At 43.1% G+C, this 18,386-nt stretch overlaps 1 protein-coding gene across 1 annotated transcript; it reads left to right on the top strand.

Annotated features, from left to right (window-relative positions):
* Positions 1–3,522: 3,522 nt before the first annotated feature.
* On the top strand, positions 3,523–16,083 carry LOC104259074 (T cell immunoglobulin and mucin domain containing 4). The gene is made up of 9 exons (XM_059825409.1): positions 3,523–3,571; positions 7,523–7,867; positions 9,010–9,363; positions 10,337–10,426; positions 11,908–11,976; positions 13,644–13,699; positions 14,337–14,418; positions 14,898–14,928; positions 16,011–16,083. Exons 1-9 carry the CDS (start codon positions 3,523–3,525, stop codon positions 16,081–16,083), a joined length of 1,149 nt encoding a protein of 382 aa, XP_059681392.1.
* Positions 16,084–18,386: the final 2,303 nt, after the last annotated feature.

Here is an 18,386-nt window from a genome sequence, read left to right as displayed (position 1 = left end):
CAGGAAAGGCGGTGGGAGAAACCAGCTCTGCCATTTTCTGTCTTCATGTCACGTGTTGCCTTGTGTAAGAAGGTACCGAAACTAGAAAGGACTTGCTAGTGTTAGACTGTATTTTTGTATTTGACTATTCGTAACAATTACTAAACTAAAATTACTGACCCCACTGCAGACATTGCTTTCCTTCTGCCTGGCTGAACATGTCGCTGCTGTGGGCTCTCGCCCATGACCAGCCCTGGAGGAAATCTGATCTGGTCTCTGAACTAGATCTCAGAAAACTTCTTCAGCAGTTTCTGCTTTCTGCAACTTTTACCAAAAAAATCTCTGGGATCAGTTAGACAAGTGTGGGGTTTCCAGAATAAGCTGATTCCAACCACTCATGCTCTTAAGGAGTTTGAGGACTGTCCTTGAAGACTGCTAATCATGAAAACTGCTTGCCCATAAGGATTTTTTTTCCTAATATTGCAGACTAATTCAGAGTAATTCTTATATCAGAAAGTTTTAATGCAAAATAAAGTCCTAGAATATCTGATAACCAAAATCTCAATTAAAGTCTCAATTAAATCTCAGTTAAACAGACTCTGCAAATGTTGTGCGGAGCAAGAACTTCGCCTTGGATATGCAGTATAATACATACAAATATATGCAGGCAGAAGCTCCCTGTACTTTTTCATTACTTCCACTCTTGGATCTTGGAACAGGCATTTCAAAATGAGCCCCAGAGATGCGCAGCTGGCACTTGGAGCCCGTTCACCCATTAAGAGATTCTCCAGCTGCACACAAACTGGCAGCACATTGAGCGTGATAAGACTAACTAAGGAGCTGCAAACTGATTTTTTTGGACAACCCTCTGCCTTTCCTTTTCTGCCTGCAGGAAGCCACTAGATAGCAGTACAGAAGCAGAAAGCAAGCCACATTTTTCTGGTTCTTCCCAGCACACTTGAATTTTGGGTGGCCTTTTTCAATTCACTCTGCTGCATTTAGCTCAGTCTTTCTAAAGAAACAAAGCTGACATGATGCTGCATTCATCCTCTTCCTTCCCCAGTCACCTGCAACATACTGACCAATTCTGTTTTGATAAGCTTCATGGAAATTGGTAGCTGAATAAAGATCCCCAGGTGGGATTCAACTGCTCCCTGCGCTGGCATCAGCTGGCCATGGACTCGCAGTCACTGCTTAATGGTGAGCGATGGGAGACAAAGAAGAAACTGGGATCATTGCAGGGAAAAAGTCTCCAGGATATTGGACACATCAGGTTTCATTAGTTCCATTCACAGAATAGCTGGGGCTGTGTGTACTTGGCATTGTATGTACTGTGCCTGGTAGAATGTAGCAAATTAGGTATTTTACTGATTGCTGGCTAACCTGCCTTATAATGTTGACAATAAGACACTGCTGTGTGTTGTGTCTATCCCCACTGGTTGCTGTTTATGCTGCACTGAAGCATGTGAAGTTACAGAGCAGCATTGCAGCATCGCTTTGATTCAGAATAAACTCAGAATAGTTCTCCGAGCTTCACGCTGCTTGAGTCTACCATTAAGTTGGCTACAGCAGCATCAGTTGGCTTCATACTGGTGAAAGAAAACAGGCATCCTGGCTTTGCTGGAGCCCAGTCTATTGGGGATCTACTTCTTGCCACTGTAACGTAGTGGTGGTGTGATGGATGAGGATGCTAATGAGAGGTAGCCTCCTACTCCAATCTGCTACTGAGCCCAAGAGGTCTGCAACCACAAGAGTCATCCTCTGATGCTGTGTTGGGGGGATACTGAACAGCTAATCCCTCTCCAACCTTCCTGTGCTACTCAAGATTTTGTAGACCTGCTCATGGTGCCCCTTAGGTTATCTCTTTTCCTGGCTGACTTGGACTACCCATCTAATCCTCCTGTGGAAACTCTTCCATACTTTCCACCATTCTTTTTGCCTTGCCTGGAACCCTTTCTGGATCTAACATATGCTTTGAGGGGACTAGAACTATACATAGGATCCAAGGCAGATTTGCACAGTGGTGTAATGCTGTCTTCTGCTTTGTTTTCTATTGCTTTACTAATAACTGCTAAAATTTTGTTGCCTTTTTTAATGCTACCAAGCAGAGGGTTGATATTTTCATGGGCTTGACTACTTATGGTAAGCCCAAAATCTCCTCTCTAAGGGGGCAATGTCTGGTTAAAGCCCATCATTTTATCATTTGAACTTGGAATTCCTTCTCCCATTTGCACCATTCTACATTTATTTGTGCAGAATTTTGCCTGCCTGCAATTCTTCATTCCTGACCTTAATACCCTGAATTACTTTTACTTTATTACTCATCTTTTCCAGAGAAGAATTTCCACAGAAATTCTTTACCAGTTGACCAGAAAGAGTAAAAAGTCAGGAAGATTAAAAAGTATTTCTTGGAGTTGGTGTTGCAGATCTTTGGGAAAAAAAACATTTTTTTGGAGGAAACAATGTTTTGGCAAGAAAAACATTTGTGAGAGTGTCTCCAAGGCTGTCTTTGCAAATAGAAAATATGAAGCTGGTGAAAGAAAGGGCGGGGTCTTCAAGCAGAAGGCAGAATCAGGGGAAATGAAGGGATTAAGAAACTGTAAGCGAAGACAAAGTCAGAGGTGGAGACTAAGCCAAATATTTAGGAGCGTAAGAGCACAGAGCTTGTTCTTGCTGCTCAGCACCACAGAACGGTAATGGGCCTTAAGAGTTCCATGGAAAGGCAAAACAAATAGTATATTGAAATCTCTGATGGTACTACTGTGCTGAGTGTCTTGGAAGAGGAAGTAGAATGGGATAGGATAGAATGGGATAGGATAGAATGGGATAGGATGGAATAGTTAGTTGGAAGAGACCTACAATGATGATCTAGTCCAACTGCCTGACCACTGGGCTGACCAAAACTTAAAGCATGTTATTAAGGGCATTGTCCAAATGGCTCTTAAACACTGACAGTCTTGGGGCATCGACTACCTCTCTAGGAAGCCTGTTCCAGTGTTTGACCACTCTCTCGGTAAAGAAATGCTTCCTAATGTCCGGTCTAAAGCTCCTCTGGTGCAGCTTTGACCTATTCCCACACATCCTATCGCTGGATACCAGGGAGAAGAGCTCAGCACCTCCCTCTCCACGTCCCCTCCTCAGGAAGCTGTAGAGATCAATGAGATTGTCCCTCAGGCTCCTTTTCTCCAAACTAGACAAATCCAAAGTCCTTAGCCACTTCTCACAGGACATGCCTTCCAGCCCTGTCACCAGTTTCTTGGCCTCCTCTGGACACATTCAAGGACCTTAACATCCTTCTTAAATTGTGGGGCCCAGAACTGCACACAATACTCAAAGTGAGGCCGCACCATTGCTGAATAGAGCAGGAGAATCACCTCTTTTGACCAGCTTCTGTCTGGAAATGTAAGAAAGAAGTAGTTGCGGTACATAAAATCTGGAAACGGAGAAACGAAACTTCAGTGGGGCTCACTCAGCATCTCTGGAAAGTATAAGATCTAGTTTTCTCTCCTTCCACTTGCTGACCCGGAGTCTCCATCAGCTAAAATGTCCTATTTTGTGCTGTTTCACTGGATTATGATACAGATCTTTATAGGTGAGTCTTCACCTGTTTTTTGTGTGCTTGCTCAGAAAACAAAAATTTTGTAAAATTAAAACCAGTGACACTTGTTTTATGAAAACAAAAGTTTTCTTAACTTACTGAGTTAATACTGATTGAGAATTTATTTTTATTTTTTTTTAAAGACGTTTGTGGTTTCCTCTGTGTATAGGCTTTTTAGTTCCCCCGTTCCCCCAGATTATCTAGTTTCTTTACTACTGTTAAATGTGTACTGCTGGCTTTGCTTCTTCATCTGTCTCTCCACCATGCTACAGTGCTGACACAGCCCAAGCTAGGGAATTGAAATATTGACAGAGTAATGAATGTATATACATGATAAAGAAAGGATTTTCTGAAAATCTGAGGGCTGTCTGATGCTATGAACTGAGTATGGGAAAGTGCAGCTGGAGATTCCTCTCCTTTTACTCCCAAGTGTTCAGTTCACCCATCTAAAACCTGAATGCTAAGAAAAAAAGAGTAACTTGGGAGGCTGGGTCTTGCAAGCGTGGTTGGTATCGGCTACATTTCTGGATGCGCATTTAGGTATCAACAATGCAGTTTCCAAATGGCCTGAGGTGGCTCGGGAATGTGAGTTCACCCACTTTCAGTGGGTCATGAGCGCCTAATGGGAGTTGTGCTTTTAAACCACTTAGGCATTTCAGGAAATTCTGTCTCAGATGACTAAATACTAATTGGCTAACCTCTGCCAGGATGAAATATTACATATAACATCTACAGCAACTACAATCTTCTTAAATTGATCTGAAAAGTAGTCAAAAAGTTTGGTCAGCGGTGGGATACACTGAGGGGCAAGAGGTGATCCATGCCCTTTGAGACAAGGTAACACAACCTCCACGGTGTCTGCTGCACAAGTGGAGCTTCGCTGACACTTTGCTGTAGCCCAGGGAATTCCATAATATTTTTTGTCTTTTGCCAGTCTTGGAAGAACAGGAGGGCTCTTCCCTTGCCATATCTTCAGCCTCAAAATAAATCGGAGGTACTCATCTCCATTTGGTTTTACTTTCAAAAACTTTCTTATATGCAAAGCTACTGAATGGTGAGAATGGCTTTTTGTTACCTTCTCTTTAACTCAGCTCAATCCTGAGAATGGGCAGTCTTGAGACTCAGGAAACCAGCAGAGTGAGCAGTTAAATGTTTCTTTTCTGTTTATCAGTAATTTTCTCTGCAATTTCATCAGTACAGAAGCTACAAGAAGAAATAAAAAAATAGAGTTGATAGGGAAAAGATGCCAAATATCTTCTACAAAGAAGGAAAATTATTCCAGAAATAGATCAAGGAAAAAAAATTCTTTTTCAACCAGCTGTCTTGGCTGGAGGATGTATGTCTTTGTCCATCTAATGACCAGTCTATGGGAGAGAAGACAACTACAACAGTTACTGCTTAATATCAACAGTCACTGAGGGCTGGTTCAAGAGAGACTATATATAAATCTGTGTATATCTGTATGAGCTGAACGATTATGAATACCCCTTTCTATTTTGGAAGATATATTAAACATCTGGAGTCCATTTCTCTTTCACTTGGATTAAGGACTTAGAGTGGCAAACCTCACTGACTTCAGTGGGACTACCCAGGCATAGCTGATGCTCAGGGTGCCTTGGGTCAAATCTGGATGCCTAGGAGGGTCGCTGCCATGGGCAAGGGTAGGATTCCTCTCACAGTAAGACTAAGGTGTCACAGTATAAGAGTCTCAGGAACCTCTTAATTTCAGAGACATGTTCATTCAGTCCTATTTACTACTTTTGGAAAATGTGTCTGTGGAAGAGGCTGCAGCTGAGAAGGAAGTTATTTAGTCCTTGCAGAGGTTCATACTATTGAATCAAGGCTGTTGTGGTACCAACCTGCAATGGAGGCAGATGTTAGCAACCTTAGATTCACATAAATTAAAAGAGGATTTGAAACTGCAAAATCTGTAACTTTCTAGCACCAATACTGGTGGGAAACTGCACTGGAGACACTCTGGTGCCTTGTGCCTTCCCGCTTCTTCTTTCTATTTATTTATTTATTTAATAAGTTCAGGGCTCTGCTTCTTTCGAAGAGAAGAGCAGGCAAATTTTCCTTTGTTAAAGGGTTGCTTAATGAAGCTGCTTTTGTGATGTGCAGGACTGGGATGGAATAAGAGCAGAAGATGAGCCCATTTCTCCTCAAGCAGCAGTGACTTTAACTCCAGGAACAGTTCAAGCTGGTCTTGGTTTTGCACACATCTTTGTTGGCGTGACTTGAAAATATGTGCTAACCCGCTCAGTGACTAAACCCCTGCTCCCCTAGGGATACTTTCAAGGTCAACTGGATGAACTGTTTTGTTTTGTCGTGACAGAAAGAGGCTGTTTTCTCTGTTCGTTTTGCTGTAACAAGGCAAATGAACCTACCCTTTCCAAGGACCAAACAAGCAGCCATCTTGCAAAGCCTTATCCTGTATTCAGGAATTCATTTTTTGGCACATCCTACCTTCATTTCACTGCAAAAGCTTCTGTGCTTCACACCATATTGCATGTTGTTTTGTCTGCCTCTACTCTTTTAGCATTTGGAGCTGTGGAAACCTGCACGAGTTGGCTTATCTTGCCAATGGGATAAGCAATAATGAAGCTGAAATGTCATCCCAATAACAAGTCATGAGGCAACCTGCCACAGACTAAATCCTCACCTTGGGAATAGTCCATTAAAGACAAAACAAAAGAGACATGGACACAGTTGGAAGCATCTGTTTGCTATCTGGGAGACATGCCAAAAAGAAAAGGCATTCAAACAGCTGGCAAAATAGAAATGTTTGGCAAACCAGGGCCAAAGCTGGTGATAATAGCAGCAACTGCTCTAAGTCCTCTGTGGGGTAAACAAGCTGGCCATGAGACATCAGATCTGCAGGATGATCCTTTTGCTGTAGCTGAGGAGCAGATCTGGATGGTCCCCAGGTCCCTCAGTTCCTGCTCCACCATATGTAAATGATAACATGGGGGAAAAAGGCAACAAGGCAGGAGGACCAACACAGACTAGATGAATGTAAACCAGAAAAGATTTGTTCCTGTACAGGAACCTTTTTTGTATAGTGCCTCTCATGAAGAAGAAACCCCTTTTAGGGCAATCTGGGAACTGCATAGACAATTAAGAGGGAGCAATACGTAGCAAAGATTCAAACCAGATGCTAAGGTGGGTATTGGCTGTAAACACCAAGTAAAGTTGGTCATTAAGAGTAAGAGCACAAGGAAAGCATGCATCTGCTCTTTTTAATATCAGTATAATGCTAGCTGCTAAAGCTTCTATGTACACAGTGCTCTGCAAGGTAAGTGGGATAGTTGGCAGGGCTTGCTCAGAAACAGAAAAAGCAGTGCACTTTCCGAGAACAGGTTCCCATAGATAGATCCCACTGCTCTGCCAGCTTCATTAGGCCCTAATTTCACACATTAATAGGTATTTTGGACCCTGCTGTTGAGATTGTCAGTGCAAAGCAACTATGACAGCATTTCCTTTTTGAAGGAGATGATGGTGGACTGAGAAAACCAGATGTATTTCACACCTGGTTTCCGAACAACTTTCAAACAGTCTCTTAGGAGAGGAAATGGCATGGGAGCAGAGTTCCCAAATTCCATTTGCACAGGTCTAGTCTGTGCTTGGGCTGCCAGCGACAGACCTCAGCTTCACTCACCACATGTTTGATGTGAGCAATGTATTTTGTGAGCAGCTCTCCAGCAGCTGGCTGGGGCCAGAGCATGGAGCCCTCCAGCAGCAAGCCAACGTCTGTAAGCTCCTGGCTGTTGCCCGTAGTGCCCCAGGCCATTAGCTGCCACAGGCTGCAGGGGAAGGCTTGGGGGATCGGTAACTGTGGCCTGCCTGCAGGCAGGAGTGTTTCTTTTCCTGCCTTTTTGTGTTGCACAGGTAGAGTCACACATCGGGGAGTGCCAACACTCATCTTTCCTTGTTCTTCCTTGACAGTGCACACTGCATCCGAAGCTGTTGTTAGAGGAGTAATAGGGCAAGCTGTTCAGTTGCCTTGCTTCTACCAGGTGGCACGACATAAGGACATCTCCGATATGTGCTGGGGCAGAGGCCCATGCCCAAATTCAAAGTGCAATAACAAAATTTTGCACACCACTGGGAATAGGGTGACGTTCAGAAAATCTCAGAGATACAGTCTCCGGGGCTATATTTCCTATGGAGATGTGTCTCTCACGATTGGCGAAGTGAAGGCAGAAGATGCAGGTACATACTGCTGCCGCATAGAGATCCCAGGTTGGTTCAACGACATCAAACAGAACATGCGGCTGGAGGTGGTCAGAGGTGAGTTTGGGGACCTTCGTGATACAGCCAGCAGGGAGAAACCTCCTGGACAGGAGTTTAAAATTGGAGTTTGTGGGTGCTTTTTTTATTTGTTTACTTTTTTGTGTTGGCAAAAAGTGTTTTTCCTAAATTATGTGGTTTTCAGTGGAGGTCTGCAACCAGTTGCCGATTTGAATCACATTCAATGACCACTTTTGATGAGAAAATAGTAACTTTCATCCTTTTTTTTGCCTTTCAAATTAAATATTTAATTTCTCATTGTGTAGCTATAGTTGATATTTTAAAAGATGATGGAATTAAAAAAGGGATTTATCATTTGAAGACCCTTGGAATGAAATTCATTTTTTCATTTGGTGTTCACCCCAACACCAAAAAGGCTTTTGTTTGGTTCATGTCATAAGGAGACCTCTGTGTTTAGAAATTTTGTCTCAGAGTCTTGAAGAACTTTTTCCTCTTCCTATTATTTTGCTGAGCTGCAGGATAAAGTAAGGGTCTTACAAACTTGAAAAGAGGCTGAAAAGCATTGCAAAGCACAGAAAAAAAGATGTTACCCACCCTCCACACTGCAGAAAGACAATTTTTTTTCTGACTTTCACCGGGTGTTCAGGAGTGCAATTGGTGCTATGTACACAGCACCCTTGTATGCCTGTTGTAAGCGCTATAACAGGAGAGCGGAGGAAAAACGCTGCAATCCCATGTCTATCCCTGAGTTTGAGGGCAACAGAGCTCATAAAAAAGGACTGCTTGAAAAGATTAGCAAGAAGCTTGTAGCTGAAAAATCAAGCTATTTTATTTATTTTATTTTTATGAGGACATTGAAAAGCAAAATTACAAAGTTTGCAAGTTTTTGGCTTCTACCATGCAAGGTTCTGGCCCTTCCATTTCTGTAAGAGGGTCAAGGAGGGGGTGTTTGAGACCTACCAAAAAAAAAAAAAAAAGCAAATCTGTAAATGTGGGGATTGCTCTGGCTGGGGCATGTTTTCTGCTAATTAAACAACTTTTAAAAATAGCGACTCTCCCACCTTCATTCTCAGTATTTTAGCAGTTAGATAATTTTCATTCATTTCTGCGTTGGCTTTCCTCAGGATCAGTTGTGAATGCTCTGATCTAGCTTTTCTCTTGGCTATGTTTTTTGCATGCAGCCCCTCCAGTGATGACAACCACCACAAGAAAGGCTCCCGTTTCTCCCAAACGTTTTAGAAAAACAACTTTTGCTCCCCAAGCGACCTCTGATCATCAAACAACAGCAGAGACTCCTGTCCTCCTGACAACCACCGTCCCTGCAGCAACAACTGCAACCACCAAGTCTCCAGCAGTAATCACACTGGAGTCTACTGCTTCCCCAACATTTTCTGTGACAGCAAATGAGGCTTTTCCAGCAACTATGGTGACAACCAGTGCTCTCCCAGATTTTTCAACTGGTTTCCAAGCAGCTGACATGAGGACTGAAGACGACAACGTGTTCTGCTCAGCAGAGTCTGTCCCTCTTCCTGGAGGTGCAAAGGGTAATCAGCACCAATCTTTTCTGTTTTCTGTGTAGCAGAGACGGTCTGTGTTAGCCTGACTCTGGCATCATAGAGACTTTCCAGACACTTATATTTGTATCTGGGAAGTTTTCTCTGAGATACGTATAGGTATGTCTTAGTAGGTTTAAGGAAACACAGGTCAAATGTTGTGGATGATGCCAAACCAGGGTGAATGGCCAAGATAGCAGGGGGTCAGGCTTGTGTTCAAAGGAGTTTTAACAGGCTGGAGAAATAATGTGACAGAAACCTTATGAAATGCAACAGAAATAAATGCAAAGTCCTGCACCTGGGATGGAGTAAGAGAGATTCACTCAACTATGCACTAATTTTTTTCTTGATTTGGGAAAGACAATTGAAATGGTCTGCTGAAAAGGTTAGTTTAGAGCATGTTCTATTTGAGCAATAAAGTCAGTGAGAATTCAAAGCATGCTTAAAATTGAGTACTTACATTGTTATCCCATATGAAAGCTGCTGTTTTTATTAATATCTAGTTGATCAAAAAGTGACCTATTATCATCGTAACCATTCCTAAGTTGCTACTTTATCCACATCAGTGACTTCTTTTCCACAGACTGATGTCTGCACACAAGACTGTTTTTTGTACATTTTGGGGTTCTTCTATCACTTGAAGTTCTTTCTGAACTGAACCTCTGAGGACAGCTTTTCTGTATCATCTCTTGTCTTCCAGCCATAACAATGTGCCCCAGTTAAACTTGGCAACAATTAATTACATCCACAGCTGAACAGTTAAAACATCTAACTACTGGCCATGCTAGTAAAGTACATCAGTTATCTGGGTAGGATGAGCTGCAGACATGAAACACGAGGTGCAGATTTTCACCTCTTAGTTGCAGATGCAGAACTGTGCAAGCAATTTTGAATGCCATATGAAGACCCTCCTAATCAGTGATCTTTATAAGTATTACTTTTTACTTTGTTTCAGTGACTACCGAATTCCCAAGTACACTTCCGACTGCAGAGGGAACTAAAAGTGCTCACACTTCTCTCATGGTGGAAGACGTGCCAACTGCAGGTGAGTAGGATAATGTTGCAAGGTCAGAAGTTACATATTCAAAGAAATGAAGTTGTCATAAACAAAAGTATTGACTATTAAGAGTGTACCAAAAATGTACTGATAGCTATTCATTGCATCTGGAAGTAAGAGGTATCTGAGGTCCACACAGAAATTGTTTGACATCAGGATGTAACAACAGCTGAGAAAAACATGTTTTTAAGCCTCCAAAGGAAGTAGATTTTAAGTCACTCACTACTGTTGGGTATGTCAGGTCTGAGAGAAGTTAAGAATTGGTCTTTGTCACCATCCAAGCTGAATTCTCAGATATCCGATTTGTCATCACTGTGAGTTCATTGAGCTTTCCATTTTAAATCCTCCCTGAGTGTTGTGAGCTTTGAACCTCACTGAATATATTCAGCCAGATGTGGCTGCAGGCTCATCTCTCCAGTGCCCAACATGTGTCCTTGGTCATGACGGAAAGCAGCAGGCAATTACCACAACTATCAGTCATTCCTTCAGGAGAAAAGGAACTGGTATACAAAATTATACCATATCTGAGAAATGAACAAACTTACATGAAGTTTGCGCTTTACGTCTCTCAGTCAAGTATAAAAGTAGAATGGCTCAAGTTATTCAGGTTGGCCCACTAGATGCCCTCAAATGAGGACTTAAAAAAAGGAAAGTTAAAATTCAAGGATGACATGTCATATTTGGCTGTTAAGAGAGTCCTTTTAGTTTCAGCTAGTGCCAAGAATCTCTTCATTCTTCAAAACACAGTGTTTAGATATTTGCAGGTCTTCTTTTGCTAGACTTACAGACTTACAGCAGAAATAGAGTTTAGGAAACTGTTCCTTAATGCCCCTGGAAAGGGCTCACAGAAGAAACTAAACTGGTCTCTTGAGCGTTTGTGAGGGTTTCTCACCCCTGTCTCACTTGTCATCGTTCTGATACAGTTCTGGATAATGCCTATATTCTGCCATTGTAAATAGGAAGTTTTGCAAAGGGTCTTACTTCTGGGATACTGGGGGCAACTTAAGTTGTGACTGTGGGCTAGAAAGAGCCACCACAAAAGCAGTAACAGCAGAAAACATACCATGCTTATGTGAGTCACGTACACTCCCACCCATGCAAAAACTTGTGTCATGCTATTTCCGAGAGCCAAACTGTCATAATGTGTGAAAATGCTGCAGCATAATTGAGCACTGTCTAGTAAGAGCCATAAGCCAAGTTAAGTTCTTGACTCAGTCTCCTTTTACTCTGTGAAATAATGCATTAAATGGACCAACTTCAGCCTTATCGTAATGTAGGGGAAGGCTAATTAGTTGCGGAAACTCTGTACTGATGTTAGCACAGTGGCTGGGAGAAAAACCCATGGTTGAAAGAGCCCTCCATCTCCAAGCACAATTCTTGTCAGAGAGGGTGAATTAGCTGGGGTGGTTGGTTCCTGCTGATCAGGCTCTGATGTAGTTTCTCTTCTGTCTTTGCCTGCTTTCCCCCAGCAACAACCCCGCCAGCACCAACCATGCTTCAGACCCTGAAGAGAACCCTTGCTCCCTCAGGTATGGAAAGTAAGCAGCAATAGTTGCTCCCATCAGCCAGGCTGCTGCCAGAAAGTTTAATTTTGACTTGTGGGACATGCATGTCAGAGTGAGACATGTATTTGGGGGTAATTCTGGTGAACTACAGTTCTCTTCTCTTCTCTTCTCTTCTCTTCTCTTCTCTTCTCTTCTCTTCTCTTCTCTTCTCTTCTCTTCTCTTCTCAGAGGGAAAGAGGGGTGTCATAAAACAGGTGTATGGCAAAATGCAATGTTCACGTATCCCTGGGATTTTTAGCACTTGCTAGGTTTTTATTACCTATATTTGTTTAGCTGTAGTGCTTATTAGCCATAATCTCTTTTCTACTCCAGTGCAAATTTCTAGCTACAGTTGCATGCATATGAGCTACTTGTGCCCTGTCCACGTCTTTGATAAAATGCAAGCGCATTATTTGGTACATGGAGACAAATCAACTCAGCTCTCATAGAGAGCTGATCGGAACTGAGAAATTTGGGGGGATTAGGTTATTCACCGAATAACATACTCTGAAAAGTTTAAAAAAAAAAAAGAAAAGAAAGCATTTTTTTTTCTAATGGGATTATATGTGACCATCTGATCACCCCCATCACCATGTGACATTCTGGGTGTCTCATGCATATAAAGTTTCCTTTGGCTGCGGTCTTGGGCACCACAAGCGTGTTACATATACATGCCTCGACAAATGACTCATCTGTCCCTGGTACATTTTGCTCAGATGGAGGCTTCATCGTTCCTCTCCTGTCAAACCTTTGAAAGCACTACTCATCACAGTCCTTCTATACATTAGGGCATGACCTAAGGCATAGGAACTTTCCTGTCATAGGATGAGATTTTGATTCACTAAGCTGAGTGACTCCTCTGTTTTTAGATGCTGCTAAATATTGGGTGCTTCCTGTGACAGACCAAGTACTCCAAATACTTAAATACTTCAGTACTTTGTAGTATGAGGTCATGATGAGCCAAGGCCCAAGCCTGGATTAACTTTCTGTGACTTTAAATTCACTAGCAAAAGTAAGAGAGTAGGATCATAGGATAGCAGCAGCATGCTTCAAGAGTTCTTGAGCATTTATTTAGTTCATCCCTATTTCCAAAGCTTAGAAAACTAGAACTGAATTATTCTTAATATCCCTAGATAGAAAAAAAAAAAAAAGCATTGTCTTCATAGAGCTTTCTTAAATCTGTGGTAAGTTATCTGAACGTAAAGATGTTTCCTGTGGTTTTTAGTACTAATGCAGCTTTCAGAAACTGCAATCACACATAAGTCTGACCATCATTAAACTGAGGCAGCTCCCCCACTTAGACTTGTACCTTGTTCACTACCTCTGCTCTCTATGACATCTTGTCATGCTTACAGAAGTGAAAACTCCTTCACAGCAGACAAGTTTCTACTGTCTTGCTTCATGGGCTATCCCTGGGAAGCCTCCTCTTTCCTTGATAAAGACTGACATTTCCCAATGACTGCCTGATACACCATTTGTGTCAGAAACAGAATGTTCCCTTTTGCTTGCAAGGTGCTTTATTTTTCCTATGCAGGGCCAGATTTTGCCCTCCTCATTCCCTGAGAGTTCATTACTCCTTGACTAAAGCAGTGACAACCACAGTGGCCTTCACTCCTTCAGGTGGCTGTGCCAGTAATAATTTCAATCTCTATTATTTTCAGGGATTTCAGCAAGTTCAGACAGCGACACTGAGAAACACGATGATAATGGAGATAAGGTAAAACTTCCTCTAAGTTTCAAGAGTGTTTAATTGGAAGCCAGGACAGCAGGACATGCTGGTGATTTTCAGTGTATTCATACTAAAGGGACAGTGTTTGCAAACAGTAGCTTGAACTTTTGTTTAGAAGCTCAGGAACCACCTATTCAACTTCCCAGTGGATGGAGCCAAAGCCTGTGACCATCCCATCTGGCTTGGACACTTCAGAAAAACCTCATCCCTCTGACACCCCTGTAAGAGAGGCAGAGGTAGCATCCTTGGGGTATGATGAGGCAAAAGGCAACTTAGGAGGTTTGTTACACTTCCCCGTCTCTAATGAAAAGAAGAATGAGGGTGACTAAGCTCCTGCTTTAGACACCTTGTTAAGAAGTTTATGTTAAGTGGGATGAATCTAGGCTCAAATGCTTCAGAAGAAGATTTATTAAATACTTAACAGGTAATTCACGTTGTTTATCACGATCAACCTGATGTATCTTCTCCATACTTTGTACAGGCAAGCTCAGAAAAGCATTGCAAACTCCAGCCCAGTGCAGATATTTCAGAGCTCTTAGCTACTAGGGCAACCCCCTCCTGCGGGGATAGGTCTGAAGTGAACGCGCTTCTAAAGCCTTTTCAGTATTTTTCTTCTCCCTTCCAGTTTCCCAGCTATGCCATTCTCATTGCCTGTCTCATAGCGGTGTCCATTCTTTTCACATTGATGCTTTCATTGTTTTGGAAACGTAAGTATCCCTAAGCGCATAATTGATTAATGTTTCTGATGCTGGCCTAGTGCAGATGTCCTTCTGCATCTCTGGTCAATCTTTTGGTAAACCTGCCATGGCCCTTGTGACAGTACTCTCTTCATTTTGTGGGGGTTGCTGTCCTTACTCCAGGGCTGTGTCGCCACGAGGAGACCAGGGAGCATGAGTTGGTGGGGATGCAGCAGGAGGAAGCCTGTGCAAAGAACATGTTCACTCACTTGTTGCAGGTCTGGCTCATCTTGTTGGCTCTTGCTTTATAGTAAAGTGGTCCCGTAGTTTCCTGGAATTGCTCCTGACAGACATTGGTGTAACTTAAATCAGGATGAGATACTTTCTTTCCTGCTTAGCCCACAGAAATTTAGCAACTTGCTATCTTTGGTTCTGAACTCATTTGATGGATTCATTAGAATTACGGATTTGTTTTTGCCATTGTGACATTAATATTATTTTGCTTCTAGGTAAACACACAAAGAAGTTTATAATAAAAAGGTAATCCATTTTGTAATTTCCTATTAAAAGTTCCAATGTAATTTTTCTTAGAGGCAGGAAGGTATTGGCTGGTATTACTGATTGTAATGGGTGTAGTATTGGCTTGTGGTGCTGACTACCAAAGTTGTATTACAAGCAAGATTCAGATAACTTCACCCCAGAAAATCAAACAGTGGTTCCTGGATACTGCTTCTATGTAGCAATGAACAGACATCCAGAGCACTGGAGAACTGGTACTTAGTGTTATGTAGTGACCTCAGCTTAAGAAAATACCTAATCTGCTTTATTCTTTGATCAAATACCAGGGCATGACCCTGACGGGGTTATTTTAAAGAAATGAAGGCATAAATGGTTATGTCGATCAACTGGCAAAATGATTGCCCAGAAGGGGATCAGGGATTTAAGGACAGTCCTCCATGGAGTGGTAATTCATGCCAATACACAAAGAATGGGCCCCGTGAAGGGCACACTTCAGCAGTGTGGCAAAGCAAGCTTTCCACCTCTGGATAACTCTTGCAGCTCTCATGGGGCCACTGCACCCTCTCACACACTCCTTGGGTCACACTGAAATATCTGAGGTGATCACTGAGGTGATCATTTTGAGGCAGATATGAAATATATATGACGAATCACCTTGTGCAGGTGTAACCGATAAGTTCATGTCTTCCAGCTTATCTTGAAAAGAGGATTTCCTCTAGACAAACCACAGGGTAGTCCAGTGAAATATCATCCCTTTGCCAAAGACCAATAATTTTTCAATGGTAGATGGCCCCCACTGCACACCCCACCTAGGAGATAAGGCTTGGCAACCAAGGAGGCATTCTTTTCCAAATCCCGCGGTGATTACCCTACAGCTGTCATTATAAGATCTGCACAGCCCTTTCCTATCTGTTAGAATAATGCAAGTAAGCTAAATACCTCTCTGGTGTAAAAAGTAGGCATTGCACCATTGAAATCAGTGGACTCAGTAGCTTCTGGTCTCCGTTTCAATGGGAATTTGCCAACATTGCAAATAAGAAAGGATGCTCTGGAGCAGCGTGTGCCTTTGCCCCATCCACAGTGATCTATGCTTCTCACTACAGCCTTGGACCAGTGGAAGACCTTGAAAAAGTTTTCAGTGGTGCTGAAGAAGAAAACAGCATTTTTTCCCTGTGAAGAGCTCCTACATCATCTGTAGATGCCATGATGCCATGGAGAATAAAAAGGGCCTGCTTCATGCTGCATTGAGAGAAGCTTATGAGCCCTCAAAATATCAATGGGTGTAAACCAAAGGCCAAAGCTTCAACTGTGAAAATTTAAAATCTTTGTGCAAATTCTGCCATGTCACCTTTAAAACTCTTTGCATAAAGAAGCTTCTTTGAGAAGGTGCTTTATGCATTATTCATAGGTGTTTCTGGCGTCTGCCTTCTTACTAATACCGTGTTACAGAACTGAATTTGGTTTTCTCCATTTTTACTAATGCTCTTCCTTGAATACAACTTATACTGTGAGGAACAGAAGAGAGCAGAAATAACATGGAATGCTGCCTAACTTCAAATTGCCAAAAAAAAAAAAAAAAAGAAAGAAAAAAATCAGCAAATACAGTTCTTATTGCTTTTATATAATCAAGAGAAAAATTAAGCCACAAGAATGCTGCAAGTATAACTCAAAAATGCAGATTACTTAAGGGGTACCAATGCTGCCTGTGATTCGGCATGTTTGAATGACCCTTGGAGACTATCTTAATAAACTTTGTAATTTACTGCTAGCAATTGTATTTTTTATGCCACATCCTAAGGCGTTTGAACAGGAGTTAGTTATTCCCCAGGTGTTGAAATGACTGGTGCGCTGTCTCAGCTCTCCAAAGAAGTACTGCAGCATTTCCAGAGGTGGAAAAATGCGCAGAACACCAACTTGCAGGGAAATTTTTCTATCTTGCCCCCACAAACCCCCCTACTTCTTATTTGTAAATCCATGTCTCCCCATCAAGGTGCATAGGGGATCCCCAGTTGTTTGTTTGGACTTGCCTTTTGGTCCTCATGACAATGAGCTGCAAAAATTAGCATCTCGCATGGTGGAATCTGCTTGGTGATGCAGACCTGCACCATGCAGCCCCAGGGTGCTTAATTTAAGGCCCCAGCACGCAGTCACAGGGTAGTATAGTGCTATCTGGCTGGGTTTTGTATGGCTGCGACTGGGGTGCCCAGTCCCACCAGTGCTGCCCATTTATCTTTCAGAGAAGCTGCAGGTGAAAAGCACAACGCAGACCACAGCCACATCTTGGAAACTTTGCCATCCCTTCAGGTGCCCATGGGAAGTGGGTGAAGCCACCTCAGTGTTTCTGAGCAGCATAGGCAAAAATCCTGTGATCTCCAGGGAAAGGCTCTGGGGCCACTAAAAACACGGTGAAGAAGAAGAGATGGAGGGTGGCATTCACCTTCAGCTGCTTCTAGTGGGACAGAAGGGCTGGGAGGGAGAGTATTGCTGCTGCTGGGGACAGATTTTGTCCCCAGTCCTTCTCTGCAGCAACAACCTGCCTCCACACTCCTGCTCCATCCTCAGGGGCACCAGCAGGACCTGCTATCCCTCTTCCTAGGATTTTGGTGCGGCAGAGCTGGCAAGCAGGCTGTGGCTGTTCAGCTGCTCAGACATATCCCTGTGTTGTGCTTAGAGCTGACCCTGGGGATGGGGACGGTTTGGGCACTGTGGGCTGCACGTGTGTGGTTATCAGAGAGGGGCAGCCCGGCTCCGGGCTGTGGACCTTGGCTTGGCCCTGGGGTGCCTGAGCAGAAGGCAGGGCTGCTAACAGCCAAGAGCAGCCCAGGGGAGTCTGAAATCCTCCCTGTTATCCCCAAGCCCTGTAAATATTGCCTCTCATTTGACCATAATGATAGCTCTGCGGCACTAACCTTACCTTTACTCAGCTGGGAAAACTTTGGGTTTTGGCCTTTGGGTGGCCGTGGGGCAGCCGGATAGGCAATGCATGGCAGAGTGAAGTCCATCATTTCACCATGCTGATCACACCCTTTCTGAGAGGGCTTTTGCTCGTGTTTCAGCTGGGTTGAGATCTAAGTTTTAAAGAACAGACTGAGCTGGTAACCAACCTGGGGGCATCAGTGCAGTGGGACTGGCCATGGAGGCTGGCTCAGGTGGGATCACCTATGGGATACACCGCAGAGCCTTCATGTATCTATCTCATTGGGGTCTTCACCAACTCTGCTGCAGTGACTGTGGGTATAGCACGGGAGAAGGTTCAAATCCACAACGCCATTTGTTATCATCTCCATTGCCTGGAGTTCACCAGACTCTGCTATGGCAACTCCATAAAAGCACATTGTGGGAATAGCATTTGATCAGAAGAAAACATTGCATAGCAGATCTGGAATTCCCCGCAGGTCATGCTCAGAGCTGCGGTGAGACTTTTTGACTCTACAGCGTCTTCCCAGAGGACATGAGTTAGGGGGAGGCAGGGGAGATTC

Source organism: Gavia stellata, chromosome 16 (genome assembly GCF_030936135.1).
Source record: "Gavia stellata isolate bGavSte3 chromosome 16, bGavSte3.hap2, whole genome shotgun sequence".
In the NCBI taxonomy this organism is placed as follows: Eukaryota; Metazoa; Chordata; class Aves; order Gaviiformes; family Gaviidae; genus Gavia; species Gavia stellata.
This window is presented reverse-complemented; position numbering and strand designations above follow the sequence as displayed.

What these genes read in the sequence shown, in the direction of transcription:
- LOC104259074 (XM_059825409.1), top strand. Translation starts at nt 3,523, where the DNA reads ATGTCCTATTTTGTGCTGTTTCACTGGATTATGATACAGATCTTTATA. An exon ending in GCGGCTGGAGGTGGTCAGAG is followed by an intron (nt 7,868 to 9,009) that starts GTGAGTTTGGGG and finishes TTTTGCATGCAG; the next exon opens with CCCCTCCAGTGATGACAACC. An exon ending in TGCTCCCTCAGGTATGGAAA is followed by an intron (nt 11,977 to 13,643) that starts GTAAGCAGCAAT and finishes TATTATTTTCAG; the next exon opens with GGATTTCAGCAAGTTCAGAC.